This window comes from Coregonus lavaretus (genome assembly GCF_964263955.1).
Source record: "Coregonus lavaretus genome assembly, contig: HAP1_SCAFFOLD_389, whole genome shotgun sequence".
Lineage (NCBI taxonomy): Eukaryota > Metazoa > Chordata > Actinopteri > Salmoniformes > Salmonidae > Coregonus > Coregonus lavaretus.
The window spans coordinates 436,891-454,937 of NW_028161567.1; the positions used below are offsets into that span (position 1 = coordinate 436,891).

The following is an 18,047-nucleotide window of genomic DNA, read 5'->3' on the forward strand; positions in this document are numbered from 1 at the left end:
CACCCCTTATAGACAAACGATACCACCCCTTATAGACAAACGATACCACCCCTTATTGACAAACGATACCACCCCTTATAGACAAACGATACCACCCCTTATAGACAAACGATACCACCCCTTATAGACAAACGATACCACCCCTTATTGACAAACGATACCACCCCTTATAGACAAACGATACCACCCCTTATAGACAAACGATACCACCCCTTATAGACAAACGATACCACCCCTTATAGACAAACGATACCACCCCTTATAGACAAACGATACCACCCCTTATAGACAAACGATACCACCCCTTATAGACAAACAATACCACCCCTTATAGACAAACGATACCACCCCTTATTGACAAACGATACCACCCCTTATAGACAAACGATACCACCCCTTATAGAAAAACGATAGCACCCCTTATAGACAAACGATACCACCCCTTATTGACAAACGATACCACCCCTTATAGACAAACGATACCACCCCTTATAGACAAACGATACCAAACGATACCACCCCTTATAGACAAACGATACCACCCCTTATAGACAAACGATACCACCCCTTATTGACAAACGATACCACCCCTTATAGACAAACGATACCACCCCTTATAGACAAACGATAGCACCCCTTATAGACAAACGATACCACCCCTTATTGACAAACGATACCACCCCTTATAGACAAACGATACCACCCCTTATAGACAAACGATACCACCCCTTATAGACAAACGATAGCACCCCTTATAGACAAACGATAGCACCCCTTATTGACAAACGATACCATCCTCTCTCTGCCCTTTAAATCCATTGTCCTGAACAGTATTAGTTCTGATGTAATAAATGAACAGTTGACGCAACGTAATGTATAACTAGCACACAACTGTTTTTGTACTCAAAGAGCATTCCATGTCTGCACAAAGCATTGTGGGGCAGAGTGAATCATGCTCTCTGTCACACAGAACAGGCATGTACAGTGTACTGTCTGCTGTAGAGAGACAATACACACCTCTCCCTAGACGTGTCATCATCCACAACTTAATGGCCAGTAAGGCTGTATGTAGGGCCTGCATATACTATAGTACATACCATTATAGATACTGTAAAATTGACTTAAGTGTTTTCCTACTGAACATTGTTGTCTTGCCAGATGTGTTTTATCCACCTCATATTGTGTGATATAGGTCAAAGTTCGGGCAGTAGGTCAGTGTGGACCGTTGATGATAATGCTGTTTTTCCAGGTCACTGTACAGTAGTATCCCTAATACTAACGTATTTACTGGGTAGTTACAATAGATAGATGGGTACAGTGTAAATATAGATTTTGGTACTTACCCATTACATCCTAATTTAAACCGTCCAAAGCGGTTTTAACGCCTGTTTGTATACAGACATTTGTGTACAGTCAACTAGCGAGTAAAACCAAACCAAGCCACTACAGTCTATCCCCAGTATGGTTCCAGTACGTGTTATTCAGGGATCAGTGATTTGAACGTGGAGTTCCCCAGAGACACTCATTCCCTTTAAGGGATTCACAGCAGTGGAAGATGAAAGCCACGGGTCAACATCTCACCCCCCCCCAAAAAACCACCCGGCTGTAAGTGGCTGACCTGGTGCCACCCACCGGATGCTACCTCAGAGCCAACCGAGGCAAGTTCAAATGGACCACAACGATAACCAGATTCAGTGTGAATGTAATACTACTGCCTTGTCGATGACAGAGGTAAAGCATCACGGTGGTGGGGAACGTGGACCAGGGACATACAGCACTGTTGAACTAAGTAATGGTAGAGCGTTGGGTTGTAAGGAGCAATACTGGTTCGATCTAACCTGGGGTACCAGTCTATTTAGTTAACATTGCCATTGTTTGCCATTGAATGGAATGGTAGCTAAATAGACCGGTACTGAGGCTAGGTTTTATCTGTAAACATTTTTATTTTTTTAAATAGCCCCCCTCCCTAAATGTAATTACTGTAGAGTTTGTATTCCTCTAAGGCAATCTCATTTTGGCTTGTTTAATTTCTGAGTATGTACTTTACCATTTTCCATTTCATGGTATTTGAAAGTGTAACAAAGAGAACATTTTGAGTAAAATTTAGATAACTGGGAGAGAGAGTGTTCACAGACAAGAAATACTTTTATTAAATATTGTGTAAAATGAACATCTTTATACAGTTATTTGTAAAAATGTGGACTAAAGCAAACACAAAATTTTTTACACATTAAACAAAATGAATAGCTGACCATTTAGTGAGATCCTCAGACTGAAGGCAACACAGCAATGAGTGCATGGTCTAATTAGCAGAAAAAAAAACACACACAAAAAAAAAAAACTAATTGCAGAAAAGATCAAATTCCCAAATGTTCTTCATGTAACCTTGAGTGTCTCGTTCAAGGTGACTTCTCAGCCTTCCCCACTTAGCTTTGTTGCGCTATCACAAAGCTAATACATTGCACATTCATCACTTATTTATTTATTTGTACAGCTGCCGTACATCGTGCTTCCTCATGGAAAAGAAAAAACTTGTGTGCAGTTTGCCGAGAGGGAACATCCCTTTTTGGTAAAAAAAAAACCAAACAAACAAAAAAAACAGTCCTGCTGCTACTTAACATTACAATAGGAGATGTTTTACAAAGTGTTAAGTGCAAAGTAAAAGATGAAAAGATATACATCTTGATAGAAATGTGTGTCTCGTGGGTTGATTTGGCACAACCAGGGAAATCAATAGTGTGGGGGAAGAAGAAGAAGAAGAAGAAGAAGAAGAAGAAGAAGAAGAAGAAGAAGAAGAAGAAGAAGAAGAAGAAGAAGAAGAAGAAGAAGAAGAAGAAGAAGAAGAAGAAGAAGAAGAAGAAGAAGAAGAAGAAGAAGAAGAAGAAGAAGAAGTGGACGACTGAATTCAGCTACAGTTTGATGCTACAGTATTTGATGGAATTATTACAAAATGCCATGTTCAATACAGAGCATCCTGTCTTGTGATACTAAATGTCTAAAATCTCTTCAACATCTCTTTAGATTTTCACACTGATTTGGGGGAGTTAATGTTAAGCCAAATACTAACAAAAAAATGTAAACACAAAATAGTCTAAATATGAAGGGGTCACAATACTTCTTTTTTATTTTTAGTTTAAAAAAATGTTGTGCTTTTTACACCATAGATCCACTCCGTGGAGTAATGATTGGCATTTCTTAACATGTAGTTTCTATTCCAGATTAGATGGTTTTTGATGTGTGTTTTTGTTCCCTGTTTAAGACAGTTCAGCTAAGTGATATGGGGTAGCAGGTAAAAATGACTTTTTACATTCTACGAAAACATAATGTACAACCACAAATTGAATCATACCCCGGGGGGCGGGCGGCTGGACATGCACGTTTTCTACTAGTATTACTACAGCCAGGTGTCACAAACAAGTTATTGGACTATACAACAAACAGTTTTATTCAAAAAAAAAAAGTATTTTGTTTTATATAACTTATATTAATACAAAAATAAACAATGAACTTTGACTGTTTTTCTCAAAATAACAAAATAATGACCAACAAAATGAATTATTTTGACTAAGTAAATGTCAATTTGAGATACAAATGACATGTTTAGACATTGCAATCTATCGATACAAACAAAGTGAATGTAGGTAATAGTTATTGGCTTTATGCTCTGTGCTGCATCACAATATCTGGCCATGACAAACAATACGTACAAGATCAAATTAAAATGATTGAAAGCAATTTACAAATTTCCGAAGATAAATACAATATTTATAATTGATATGTTACAAAAATTCCCTTAGCGACCGCAAGTGTTTATGTGAAAGTGTTGCAATGTATACGATTATTTACCCCTTACTGTTTTTTTTTATAAGGAATAAAACTCTGTACTAAATATTTAAGTGGATCTGGAAAAAATTCAAGACAAGTGTATAAATATTTAGCTACAACTTTGGCAAAATCACAAAAGTCTACAATTGTATAACCACATACAAAACACATTAGGGGATAAGGAGACAGAAGTAAAAGGACACCTTTCTGATACAAGAAACATAGACTTCACAATAGCCTAAGAATGCAATATTATACAGTGCTAGCAAAAAGTTGAAAAACCTTGCAGATCACACTTGCTTAACTGGAAGCTGCAGCAGTGGAAGTAGTTTATTTTTACCAACAGACAGTAGCTTTTCATCTCTGTTAGTGTGCTTTTTGAAGGCCAAAAAAATATATATTGACTTACAATTTCTACCTAGAATAAGTTAGAAAGTTCCTTTTTTTTTGATAAAGTAAGTAAGCATGATGAAATCTCCTCTGCCAGCCCCTCAGATTATTCTTATTTACTTATTCATGTTAATGTTTGTTTTTTTAAATCATATATTTCATATTATTTCCAGTTGTAATGGTTCACACTGTCTTAGGGCCCCCTTTTCTCATACCACAAATTAAAAAGAGAAAGAAAAAATGAATTCACATTATAGAGATGCTGAACTGTTGTGCATCATGTAAAGAGAAACGTATTCTGAGGCATTGTGATCAGTGTCGTTCATCAAATTGCGCATCCACAAAGATTCTCCCAATACATAGCAACAACGAGACATAGCCAAGATCAAACCAGACACATTATTACAAAATAGGCTTTTTACTTCCTTTTTTTTCTTCAAGACTGAGAAATGTGAAAATATGACAAGAAATCAGTCAGTAAAATTAAATTGTTAAGGACAACGTTTCTTGCATGTCACAATTCATAATTGTTTGAATAAAATCTTTGAAACAAAGTCTTTTTTTCTCTGAATAACAGAATAAAGTTGTTGATTTTATTCATGATTGATGACACAGATCCAACCAGAATCTTCTAAAGGTACTGAACAAGTCCCCTGCAGTCCGTTTATGATGACTGGTGCTCGGAGAAGAAGAGGAAGTTCACATGGGTGGGACAACGAGGCCAGACATCGCTGGAAGATAAGAGATAAAAACATGGTTCAGTTCATATAGCAATGCAATGCAAACACATTATTACCGTTTCAGGAAGAAGAAATGTCTCCCTGCAAGTTCATGAAAGCAAAAAGAGCTTGTAAGATGGCAGTCGTATGGAAGAGGTGTGGTTGGGGGGGGGGGGGGGGAGTGGGAGAGTGTGTGAGGGAGTGGATGGGATTGGGGGGGGGGGAGTGGGAGAGTGTGTGGGGGAGTGGATGGGGTTGGGGGGGGGGAGTGGGAGAGTGTGTGGGGGAGTGGATGGGGTTGGGGGCGGGGGAGTGGGAGGGTGTGTGGGGGAGTGGATGGGGGTGGGGGGTAGTGGGGGGAGTAGATGGGGGTGGCGGTGCCTGAGTGAAATTTGCTTTTCTAACAAGACATAGTAGAAAGACTTCACTTTTTAAAGAGGAGCTTTCTGACATTTTCAGGAGAAAGCATCCTGTCTTCCCACATGTGTGATATTTCTTTTAGCATTTTGTTAATGGCAAACAGTGGCCTGGGGTCCCAGGAGGCAGTCCATGCTGACAGCTGAGAAACAACATGGTCACGTCTGCTAACGTCAGATACCCTACCCACGGCTCTCTCTCTCTCTCTCTCTCTCTCTCTCTCTCTCTCTCTCTCTCTCTCTCTCTCTCTCTCTCTCTCTCTCTCTCTCTCTCTCTCTCTCTCTCTCTCTCTCTCTCTCTCTCTCTCTCTCTCTCTCTCTCTCTCTCTCTCTCTCTCTCTCTCTCTCTCTCTCTCTCTCTCTCTCTCTCTCTCTCTCTCTCTCTCTCTCTCACGAGCCAAGGACCAGACACTTCTCAGGTTCCCTCAAATTGAAATCCTTGGTTGTTTTTTTACACCAACATTACTGCAAGGCCTTCTTCCATATAGCAAGTATCTGCTTTTTACAGCTTGTATTGGATTTTTAAGTCTTATCACAGGGTATACGCATCTGTGATACACATAATTTGAAATCCTAGAGTTTGCATGTTATGAATACGATTGTATAAATTTTTTATCATGATATACAGTATGCATCTACCTGTGAGATTAATATGTACTGAGGCCTAGATTCAATCAGATCAAGTTAACCAGCGAAAGCAGACACCCGCATAGCGGATGTTTTGGCATGTAGGAGGTGGAACTGCATTGAGCAGCCATACCCACCCATGTTAGAAGATCAGAGTGAGAAAGTGTAAACTACACATAAATAAATACACTCAAATTGAAAAAAAATCATTCAACAAAATAATGAGCATTTTTAATCATCCTAATCAAGGTGTAAATTACAACTCCCATTCCAGTGTTCCAACTTGTAAACAAGGCTGCATGGGATTTCTGTTAATGCAACTCCTTACAGCCAATGGCAATGTCCGCTTTAGGTACAACGCCAGGAGCCACTTCTGGATTTGACAACTCTAATGCAGTTCCACCTCCAACGCGATCAAAACAACCGCTATGCGGATATCGGCTGGTGGATCTGATTGAATAGAGCCCCGGAATTGCAGTGTTCAGATGCTAGGGAGAGTATCATATAGATGAGCTGCCAGAAGGAAGAAGATTGATGTACTCGGATCCTTCAACTCACTTTAACAATTAGGCCCTTCCTATTTCTCCAGCGCTTTGGACTTATTTGTGGTGTCACGGTCGGAATGATTTTTAAGTTTGCCAGTTGGACTTGATGACATGGCATTCCTCATTAATTTCTGCAGACTACATATTAATACGTGTACACATGTAGCAGCATGAACTTTAATTTCCCAGTTCATTAGCTCCTGCATTATTAATATTGGACGCAGACACTATGACTAAAACCTGTTTTCAAGCACAACAAGTCGGCCTTGACATAGAGCGGGGAAAATAAAGCCAGAATAACACTTTCATTCAGACTGGTTGATGCTGATGTGTTTGCTTGCACAATGACCCTGTCTGTATTTTCTGTTGAGTTTTCCGCTTTTCTCATTAGAAAGCAGATATTTAGACTGCGTTGCATAGCGTTGTCTTGGTGTTAAACTGCACAACTCGCAAAACACGCTGAATAAAATGCGTATGCTTTTAGCTACAGCAAGGAAAAAAACATGAATTTTTAACCGAGTACAATACTCCAACTAAAATCAGTGGGAAGTTTGACGTGTGTTGCTTTCCAAGGGCTGTGAACTTGCTGAGCTCTAATCCTGGCTACATTAAAATACCGTGCTGGACTGCTTGTCGGAGTTACATGGAGTCTATTCACCAAGGGCTGGAAAGGGATCACTAGGGTCAGTGGAAGGGGGTGGGGGGGGGGGTTGTGAATATTAAAGCATATGATGTTCAATTCAGATTAAATGTAAAAGAGGGCTGGATCCTAGTGCTGCAGTGAATAACGCAGAAGTACAATAGCTATGGCACCCCCTTACATGATTGGTTTGTTTATCATTACAGCACTCAGTTTAGATATATATATATCAGGGTATCAGGGTTGGGCTAAATTCTGAATTTCTGAATTTAAGTGAATTCAACCCATGAATTTGAATTGATTTTTGAATTGGCCACAAACCCACAGGAAGCAGAATCTGAACTGTGTGACACTCTGGCTCCATGGACTTTGATATTTGAGCCAGGGTTGTTCATTTTCATTTGTTTGGGTGTATTTCTATGTTGGGGTGTCTAGGTTGTTGATTTCTATGTTTGGTGATTGTGCTTGATTAGTCATATGACTCCCAATCGGAGGTAACGAGTGTCAGCTGTCGGCTCGTTATCTCTGATTGGGAGCCATATTTATACTGTGTGGTTTCTCCTTGGTTTGTGGGTTTTTGTTCCATGTTTCTGTCAGTGTTACAGAGGACTTCACTATCGTCATTTGTTGTTTTTCGTGGTTGCTTTATTAAATAAAGTCATCATGTTCACTCCACGCGCTGCGTATTGGTCTGCTCCTGTTTTAGACGATCGTGACAGAAAAACCCACCACAAAAAGACCAAGCAGCGTGTCAAGCGGCAACAGGACCTACCTACACAGGATTTATGGACTCCCATAAAGGATTCATGGACATGGGAGGAGATTCTGGATGGTGAGGGGCCTTGGGATCAACCGGGAGAATATCGCCGTCCTCGTGAAGAGCGGGAGGCAGCTAAAGCTGAGAGGCGGCGATATGAGGAGGCAGCACGGAGGCAAGGCTGGAAGCCCGAGAGTACTACCCAAAAATTTCTTGGGGGGGGGCTAGAAGGGAGTGTGGCGAAGTCAGGTAGGAGACCTGCGCCTACTCCCTGGACTGACCGTGGAGAGCGAGAGTACGGGCAGACACCGTGTTACGCAGTAGAGCGCATGGTGTCTCCTGTACGCAGGCATAGCCCGGTTCGGTACATTCCGGCTCCACGTATCGGCCGGGCTAGACTGAGCATTGAGCCAGATGTCATGAGGCCGGCCCCACGCATCCGGTCACCAGTGCGTCTCCTCGGGCCGGCTTACATGGCACCAGCCTTACGCATGGTGTCCCCGGTTCGCCTACATAGCCCGGTGCGGGTTATTCCACCTCCCTGTACTGGTCAGGTGACGGGGAGCATACAACCAGGTAAGGTTGGTCAGGCTCAGTGCTCAAGGGAGCCAGTACGCCTGCACGGTCCGGTATTTCCGGCACCACCTCCTGTCTCCAGTCCAGTACCACCAGTGCCTACACCACGCACTAAGCCTCCTGTGTGTTCCCCGAGTCCTGTGCGTCCTGTTCCTGCTTCCCGCACTAGCCCTGAGATGCGTGTCCTCAGCCCGGTACCTCCAGTTCCGGCACCACGCATCAGGCCTACGGTGCGTCCCCAGGGTCCAGTATGCCCTGTTCCTGCTTCCCGCACTAGCCCTGAGATGCGTGTCCTCAGCCCGGTACCTCCAGTTCCGGCACCACGCATCAGGCCTACGGTGCGTCCTCAGGGTCCAGCATGCCCTGTTGCTTCTCCCCGCACTAGCCCTGAGATGCGTGTCCTCAGCCCGGTACCTCCTGTTCCGGCACCACGCACCAGGCCTACGATGCGCCTCAGACAGCCAGAGTCTGCCGTCTGCCCAACGGGGCCTGAACTGTCCGTCTGCCCAACGCCGTCTGAACTGCCCGTCTGCCCAACGGGGCCTGAACTGTCCGTCTGCCCAACGCCGTCTGAACTGCCCGTCTGCCCAACGCCGTCTGAACTGTCCGTCTGCCAAGCGCCGCAGGAACTGCCCGTCTGTACTGAGCCTGCAAAGCCGCCCGTCTGCCATGAGCCTTCAGAGCCGTCCGCCAGACCGGAGCCGCTAGAGCTCTCCGCCAGACAGGAGCAGCCAGAGCCTTCCGCCAGACAGGATCAGCCAGAGCCTTCCGCCAGACAGGATCAGCCAGAGCCTTCCGCCAGACAGGATCAGCCAGAGCCTTCCGCCAGACAGGATCAGCCAGAGCCTTCCGCCAGACAGGATCAGCCAGAGCCGTCCGCCAGACAGGATCAGCCAGAGCCTTCCGCCAGCCATGAGCAGCCAGATCCGTCAGCCAGCCATGAACAGCCAGATCCGTCAGCCAGCCATGAGCAGCCAGATCCGTCAGCCAGCCATGAGCAGCCAGATCCGTCAGCCAGCCATGAGCCGTCCAGCCAGGATCCGCCAGAGCCGTCCAGCCAGGATCCGCCAGAGCCGTCCAGCCAGGATCCGCCAGAGCCGTCCAGCCCGGATCCGCCAGCCAGCCAGGATCCGCCAGAGCCAGCCAGCCAGGATCCGCCATTCAGTCCGGAGCTGCCCCTCAGTCCGGTGCTGCCCCTTAGTCAGGTACTGTCCCTTAGCCCGGTGCTGCCCCTTAGTCCGGTGCTGCCCCTTAGCCCGGTGCTGCCCCTTATCCCGGTGCTGCCCCTTATCCCGGTGCTGCCCCTTATCCCGGTGCTGCCCCTTAGTCCGGTGTTGCCCCTTAGTCCAGGTGGGGTTAGTTGGAGGGTGGTCATTGGGAGGAGGCTACTGAAGCAGGTTGTGACTGTGGTGGGGTGGGGATCACGACCGGGGCCAGAGCCGCCACCGTGGACAGACGCCCACCCAGACCCTCCCCTAGTCCTTATGTTGGTGCGCCCGGAGTTCGCACCTTTAGGGGGGGGTACTGTGACACTCTGGCTCCATGGACTTTGATATTTGAGCCAGGGTTGTTCATTTTCATTTGTTTGGGTGTATTTCTATGTTGGGGTGTCTAGGTTGTTGATTTCTATGTTTGGTGATTGTGCTTGATTAGTCATATGACTCCCAATCGGAGGTAACGAGTGTCAGCTGTCGGCTCGTTATCTCTGATTGGGAGCCATATTTATACTGTGTGGTTTCTCCTTGGTTTTGTGGGTTTTTGTTCCATGTTTCTGTCAGTGTTACAGAGGACTTCACTATCGTCATTTGTTGTTTTTCGTGGTTGCTTTATTAAATAAAGTCATCATGTTCACTCCACGCGCTGCGTATTGGTCTGCTCCTGTTTTAGACGATCGTGACAAACTGAAGGAAGTATAATTTAACTCAAAGCATTTCAAACTAATTCAACTGAGACATTAATTTGACAAACCTCTTATCAAAATGATCTGCCACTTATTAATGCAAGGAATACACACCGTTTCAAATATTAGTTTCATTATAATTAAAACATGTCAAACAGTATTTTTCATTGTCATGCTATGCTAGACTGTTCCCTTTCATAGTGCAGTGTTTGATCAAATGCATTCTGGGTAATATATAAATATATATTTTATATTTTAAACATTAACCTCCTAGGGCTTAGTGGTCACATACGTGGACAGCACTTTTTAGCTCTTATGTCCACAATTGTGTAGAAGTTCTGTCATATTTCATGGCTTATTCTGATTTAGATATTTATAAAAGCCTTGTATATTTGTCATGACATGCAAATTTGAAAAAAAAAGTGTAAAACTAGCAACTTTGTAGGTCGCTAAACATGAAGTACACGTAAGTGTACTTATGGACTGAGGCTCCTCGAAACAGCTAATATGCTTGTAAACATGCACACACGTAAAATGGGAAAAAAGCTAGCTCTGATGCAGCTAAAAAGCTGTACATGGTCCCAATGAAATAAATAACAATTAAATCACTAAATACATACATACATACTTAAATTAGTTGTGTTGAAAATGTTAGCCTAATGCAAGAGTGACTATTTAAAATGCTTTGAATGTTTTATATTTTGTTACAGACATACAATGTCATCCTGCAACTATTTTGCAGCATATCAAATGTTCCAAACACTATTTTTAACTGTCCAAAATGGGCAAAAATGCAATGTTTCCATATTATTTTTACTCTCCGATAGTCAAAACATGTTCAAAAAATATGTGTATGTGTTATTAATACATTAAAAAACAGTCAGGAAAAAAACTGCTGTGTTCAAGGCAGAAATGAAGAGTTTTTCATTCTATTACACAAAGGTGACTTTATTGTGTTTTATGGAAATTCGGACCATGAATCCACATATGTGGACATCGTTTTTCTCTAAAAGTACATCATATCAAAAGATGATACTTAGTTTTTATTCTAATTAGGTTCCAATAAGCCCAAATAGCAAAGAGAAATAAAAAATGCATGTAAAAAAACAGCTTGGGCCTTAAGAGGTTAAGGGAATTATGAATTACTATAGACAACCCACAACATGTTCTTAATATTTCCAGACCACTGTAATTATTTTAAATAGTTAAGGAGAATGAGTTTAAAAATGAAATGTTTCTACATGGCATTGGTAACCATACATGATGTTAAAATTTACATTTGTATAGTGATGTATAGAAATAAATAATCCATTTGAATTTCATGGAATGTAATTGAATTAAATTCTACTTCCTTTCATTCAACTTAATTTCAAATTTTGCTTCCTGTGGTATGTGGCCAATTTAAATTAATTTCAAAAATTGAATTTGAATTAAGGAGCAATTGACAACTCAATTCAGAATTGACCCCAACCCTGTATGTACTGATATTCTAATGCTAAATATATGGGGGGGGGGGGGGAGTAACCCCCAAGAGAGTCCCAACTTCCCTTAATCATTAATGGTTGGATAAATAAATACAGAAATAAACTCACACATGCACATGCATATATACAGGCGGGCATAATGTACCCATCAATCCATCCATCCGTCCACACAATCATCATCCATCCTCAAATAGATCATTACTGTCCACTCGTACACTCGTTTCACCCAGACTGGTAGTGTATGGTTGCCCATGGTTTTGGGTGGAGGTAGGTATGTAGGCAGGTGAGAGAGATGCCAGTGGGTCAACAGGTCAGAACATAACAGAGAGATGCCAGTGACCCAAACAGGTCACAACAGAACAGAACATATGCCAGTGACCCAAACAGGTCACAACAGAACAGAAGGACAGAAGGACTATGGAGGGCACTGTAAAAAAAAAGGAGGGGAGGGCGGCTCACCTTGAAGTCCATTGCCATTTGCACTGGTGCAAGAAGGTGGTGGAGAAGCTTGAGGCCTTACAACAGGGGCAAAGGCGCTCTTTTGTTTCACTGCAGAGATGACATTGGCAGGTGAGAATGAGAAAATGCCGTGTGAACTGCTACAGTTTGAAGAGAGGCTGACCGAAGAGGCTGCCATGGTAGGGCTTGAAGGCACTACTGCAATAAAGCAAAAAAATAATCACCACTCAGAGAGGAGTTTCACCACGCCACAGATAAGTCAAAAAAAAAAATCAAGATTTTTTTTAGATTGATTCATTAAATTAATTGATATGGCCTTGCCTCTTTTTCAAATCAAAAACGTATATATAGATGTGGAAAGAAATCAAGATGATTGTAATAAATAAAAAAATGTGATCAGAATTTTGGATGGGAGTTGACAAATAATACAATTGACGTAAGAAACCAATTTGTAATAATAATAAAAATGTTTTCAAAATGATATTTGGGGATTGTGATATGAAATGTTCTGCCATGGCCACTCTCTGGATAACAGGAATCTCTGCCAATAGACTCTTGACTGGGGGGAAAATCAGTCACAAAAACTTTTGCTTCTATAATTTTTTTGGGCATTTTCTTTCGGGAGCGTGCACCATGTCATATATATATATTTTTTTACATTTCCATAAAAAAATATTTGCGTGTGTAAATTTGTAAGTCTGATTGTTGATTTTTTAAAGTTGAGTCTTGGGTGTTCAGCCTCCAGAGTCACCCCTCCTTTTATCCAGTAGCACACATTCCAAAATAACACAAACACAAATCAAAACAATAACAGACGAGGGTGTCAAAAATCAAGAAAATCAAGAAAATCTCAAATCAAGAAAATCAAGAAAAAACAAAGCAACTCAAACTCGTAGATAAGGAGGAAGTAGAGGAGGTGTGTTGTTACCTTGATACTTACTGCCGTAGGGTGAGTTGGCAGAGGAGCCGTTGAGGAAGCCAGGTGAGCTGGGCACTCCCAGATTGGACATGGGGTTGCCGTAGCCGTTCATGCTGTTGCTAACGGTGTTGTAGTTGGCCTGTTGTGGGGTGCTGCTGGGGACGTAGCCTCGAGGGGACACACTGCTGGTTTGACGGCTGTATCCTACTGTTGAGAGGGGGGAGAAAAGGACTTAGGGAAAGTACAACCACAACATTGGGGTATTTTATAGATACATAGTCTACTGTATGTCCGAAGTGACGCCCTGTTCCTTATGTAGTGCACTGCTTTTGATCAGGGACCATAAGGACCATAGCAACCATAGGGATCATAGCAACCATAGGGACCATAGAGACTATAGAGACTAGAGAGACTATAGAGACTAGAGAGACTATAGAGACTATAGAGACCATAGAGACTATAGAGACTATAGAGACTAGAGAGACTATAGAGACCGTCAAAAGGAGGGCAGGGGGTGTCAAACTCATTCCATGGAGGGCCTAGTGTCTGCAGGTTTTTTGATTTTCCTTTAAATTAAGACCTAAGGGGAGTTCCTTCCTAAGACCTAGACAACCAGGTGAGGGGAGTCCCTTACTAAGACCTAGACAACCAGGTGAGGGGAGTTCCTTACTAAGACCTAAATAACCAGGTGAGGGGAGTTCCTTACTAAGACCTAAATAACCAGGTGAGGGGAGTTCCTTACTAAGACCTAAACAACCAGGTGAGGGGAGTTCCTTACTAAGACCTAGACAACCAGGTGAGGGGAGTTCCTTACTAAGACCTAAACAACCAGGTGAGGGGAGTTCCTTACTAAGACCTAGACAGCCAGGTGAGGGGAGTTCCTTACTAAGACCTAGACAACCAGGTGAGGGGAGTCCCTTACTAAGACCTAGACAACCAGGTGAGGGGAGTTCCTTACTAAGACCTAGACAACCAGGTGAGGGGAGTTCCTTACTAAGACCTAAACAACCAGGTGAGGGGAGTTCCTTCCTAAGACCTAGACAACCAGGTGAGGGGAATTCCTTACTAAGACCTAGACAACCAGGTGAGGGGAATTCCTTACTAAGGCCTAGACAACCAGGTGAGGGGAGTTCCTTACTAAGACCTAGACAGCCAGGTGAGGGGAGTTCCTTACTAAGACCTAGACAACCAGGTGAGGGGAGTTCCTTACTAAGACCTAGACAACCAGGTGAGGGGAGTTCCTTACTAAGACCTAGACAGCCAGGTGAGGGGAGTTCCTTACTAAGACCTAGACAACCAGGTGAGGGGAGTTCCTTACTAAGACCTAGACAACCAGGTGAGGGGAGTTCCTTACTACGACCTAGACAACCAGGTGAGGGGAGTTCCCTACTAAGACCTAAACAACCAGGTGAGGGGAGTTCCTTACTAAGACCTAGACAACCAGGTGAGGGGAGTTCCTTACTAAGACCTAAACAACCAGGTGAGGGGAGTTCCTTACTAAGACCTAGACAACCAGGTGAGGGGAGTTCCTTACTAAGACCTGGACAACCAGGTGAGGGGAGTTCCTTACTAATCAGTGACCTTAATTAATCCATCAAGTACAAGGGAGGAGTGAAAACCCGCAGACACTCGGCCCTCCGTGGAATAATTTTGACTCGTGATGTAAGGAATTGAGTGCAATTCTTCACACAACCTTAGAGGGAAGCCTAATGCTGGACCACAGTGTTTTAATGTCTTGTTAAGAACCTATGTCCTTTAGCCAGCTGATCGACATCCCTCATGTATTATGTCTTATGTCCAGTAAGTACACATGTGTGTGTTTCTGTTCATGTAAGCACACAGAAATCTACACAGAAAACCCTGTATGCAGGATTGACTGTATCTGCTGTGTAGCCATCAAGTAATATTTACACGGGCTTCTGTGTGTAGCGCAGCATTCTATAGGTCTAGTGAGACCTGTGTACACTGCTAGCATCTAGCTAGCTATAGGTCTACTAGTGAGACCTGTGTACACTACTAGCATCTAGCTAGCTATAGGTCTAGTGAGACCTGTGTACACTACTAGCATCTAGCTAGCTATAGGTCTACCAGTGAGACCTGTGTACACTACTAGCATCTAGCTAGCTATAGGTCTACTAGTGAGACCTGTGTACACTACTAGCATCTAGCTAGCTATAGGTCTACCAGTGAGACCTGTGTACACTACTAGCATCTAGCTAGCTATAGGTCTACTAGTGAGACCTGTGTACACTACTAGTGTGTGTCATGAGACTAAGACAGAAATAAAGGAGCACTATCCAGCGTGCCCTGACCTTAGCAGTGGCAACACAGAACAGATGCCCCCATTCTCATCGACGGGGCTGTAGTGGAACAGGTTGAGAGCTTCAAGTTCCTTGGTGTCCACATCACCAACAAACTATCATGGTCTAAACACACCAAGACAGTCGTGAAGAGGGCAAGACAAAACCTATTTCCCCCTCAGGAGACTGAAAAGATTTGGCATGGGTCCTCAGATCCTCAAAACGTTCTACAGCTGCACCATTGAGAGCATCCTGACTGGTTGCATCACCGCCTGGTATGGCAACTGCTCGGCCTCCGACCGCAAGGCACAACAGAGGGTAGTGCGTACGGCCCAGTACAACACTGGGGCCAAGCTTCCTGCCATCCAGGACCTCTATACCAGGCGGTGTCAGAGGAAGGCCCTAAAAATTGTCAAAGACTCAAGCCACCCTAGTCATAAACTGTTCTCTCTGCTACCACACGGCAAGCGGTACCGGAGCGCCAAGTCTAGGTCCAAAAGGCTTCTCAACAGCTTCTACCCCCAAGCCATAAGACTCCTGAACAGCTAATCATGGCTACCTGGACTATTTGCACTGCCCCCCCCACCCCCCACCCCCTCTTTTACGCTGCTGCTACTCTGTTTATTATTTATGCATAGTCACTTTAAAACTACCCACATGTACATACATATGACCTCAATTACCTCAACTAGCCGGTGCCCATTGCACATTGACTCTGCACCGGTACCCCCCTGTATATAGCCTCCCTACTGTTATTTTATTTTACTGCTGCTCTTTAGCTATTTGCTTTTGTTTTCAGTTTTTTCTTTAATTAACACTTTTTTATTTTACTTTTTTATAAAAAAAAACCCAGCATTGTTGGTTAAGGGCTTGTAAGTAAGCATTTCACTGTAATGTCTACACCTGCTGTATTCAACGCATGTGGCAAATACGTTATGATTTGATTTGATTTGATTTGACGTAAACCCTGACCTTAGCAGTGGCAACACAGAACAGATATAAAAGTATTATCATCCCAGGCTGCTAAGTGAATAGTGGGGAGCGTTCGGTGGGTCGGTGGTTGCCCCCCAGGGATCACAGTTATAACATCCAGATAGGGAAGATAGAGCCGGCCAGGTAATATTAAAGGGTAAAGCTAGATGAGTTGTTGTTGGCAGCTTATCTTCACTCATGGCCGCGTCCCAAATGGCATCTTTATTCCCTATGTAGTGCACTACTTTCCCTATGTAGTGCGCTATGAAGGGAATAGAGTGCCACTTGGGAGGAGCCCATGGCTACATACCCTGGTCATTACCCTGTGATGTTTCTGAGACGTTGACGGCGAGCTGGCTGCCGAACGAGTTGACCCCCATCATGCCGCCGTGCGACGCCGTGTTGCCCAGTGAAGGGATCTGGTTGTGGTTACGTGGGACGCTGTACAGGGCCTCCGCGATGTCGGCCGCTCGCTTCAAGATGATCTCCTGAAAGAAGAGGAGAGAGGATGTGTTACAAGTGATCCGTACATATCCTTTAACTTAAAACATTTAGTCTCATTATGACCTTTGTGTTTTTGAACACATACGCAAATGAAGGTTACATTAATGAGTATTTGTATTTCTATTTGTATTTCTTATGGACCCCATTAGTTCCTGCCAAGGCAGCAGCTACTCTTCCTGGGGTCCAGCAAAATTAAGGCAGTTGTACAATTTAAAAAAACATTACAATACATTTCACAACAGATTTCACAACACATTAAGTGTGTGCCCTCAGGCCACTACTCCACTGCCACATATATACAACACAAAATCCATGTGTACGTGTGTGTATAGTGCGTATGTTATCATGTGTGTGTGTGCATGTGTCTGTGCCTATGTTTGTGTTGCTTCACAGTCCCCGCTGTTCCATAAGGTGTTTTTGTATCTGTTTTTTAAATCTAATTTTACTGCTTGCATGAGTTACTTGATGTGGAATAGAGTTCCATGCAGTCATGGCTCTATGTAGTACTGTGCGCTTCCTATAGTCTGTTCCGTACTTGAGGACTGTGAAGAGACCTCTGGTGGCATGTCTTGTGGGGTATGCATGGGTTTCCGAGCTGTGGGCTAGCAGTTTAAAACAGACACCTCGGTGCATTCAAACTGCTGCCATTTGTGGATGTTTCAGTAGAACTGAGTAATCTGAAACTGCAACAGCACAAGGTTATAAAAACATATTTATATAGAGAGAGAGGAAAAGTACTAGCTAGGTCAATTCATCTGAACGCGTTAGAGCCTGATAAAGCTGTGCTCCATACAATTATTTGGGGGGAATTTGCATTGGTTACAGAAAGCACCTTTTGGCCCTGGTTCAAGGTTATTCTCTCATTTGAATAGGTCTCTCTGTGTGTGTTTTGACTGATTAACTCCTCTATCTCAGATGTGTGCAGTAGCCAGGAATAAATGCGTTGGGAGAACAGGAAAAAAAATGCAACCTCTCCAAGAGCAATGACACCACAGTCCTGCATACAGTACAATG

The 18,047-nt window shown here is 43.5% G+C and overlaps 1 protein-coding gene across 1 annotated transcript; it reads right to left on the bottom strand.

Annotated features, from left to right (window-relative positions):
- Positions 1 to 4,274: 4,274 nt before the first annotated feature.
- Positions 4,275 to 17,017, bottom strand: LOC311120387 (transcription factor COE3-like; the record flags this gene model as incomplete). The annotated part of the gene is made up of 4 exons (XM_084194991.1): positions 4,275 to 4,946; positions 12,339 to 12,536; positions 13,267 to 13,464; positions 16,840 to 17,017. Coding segments are annotated over 4 exons (606 nt in total), but the record flags the coding sequence as incomplete, so codon positions are not given.
- Between the last annotated feature and the right edge of the window lie 1,030 nt (positions 17,018 to 18,047).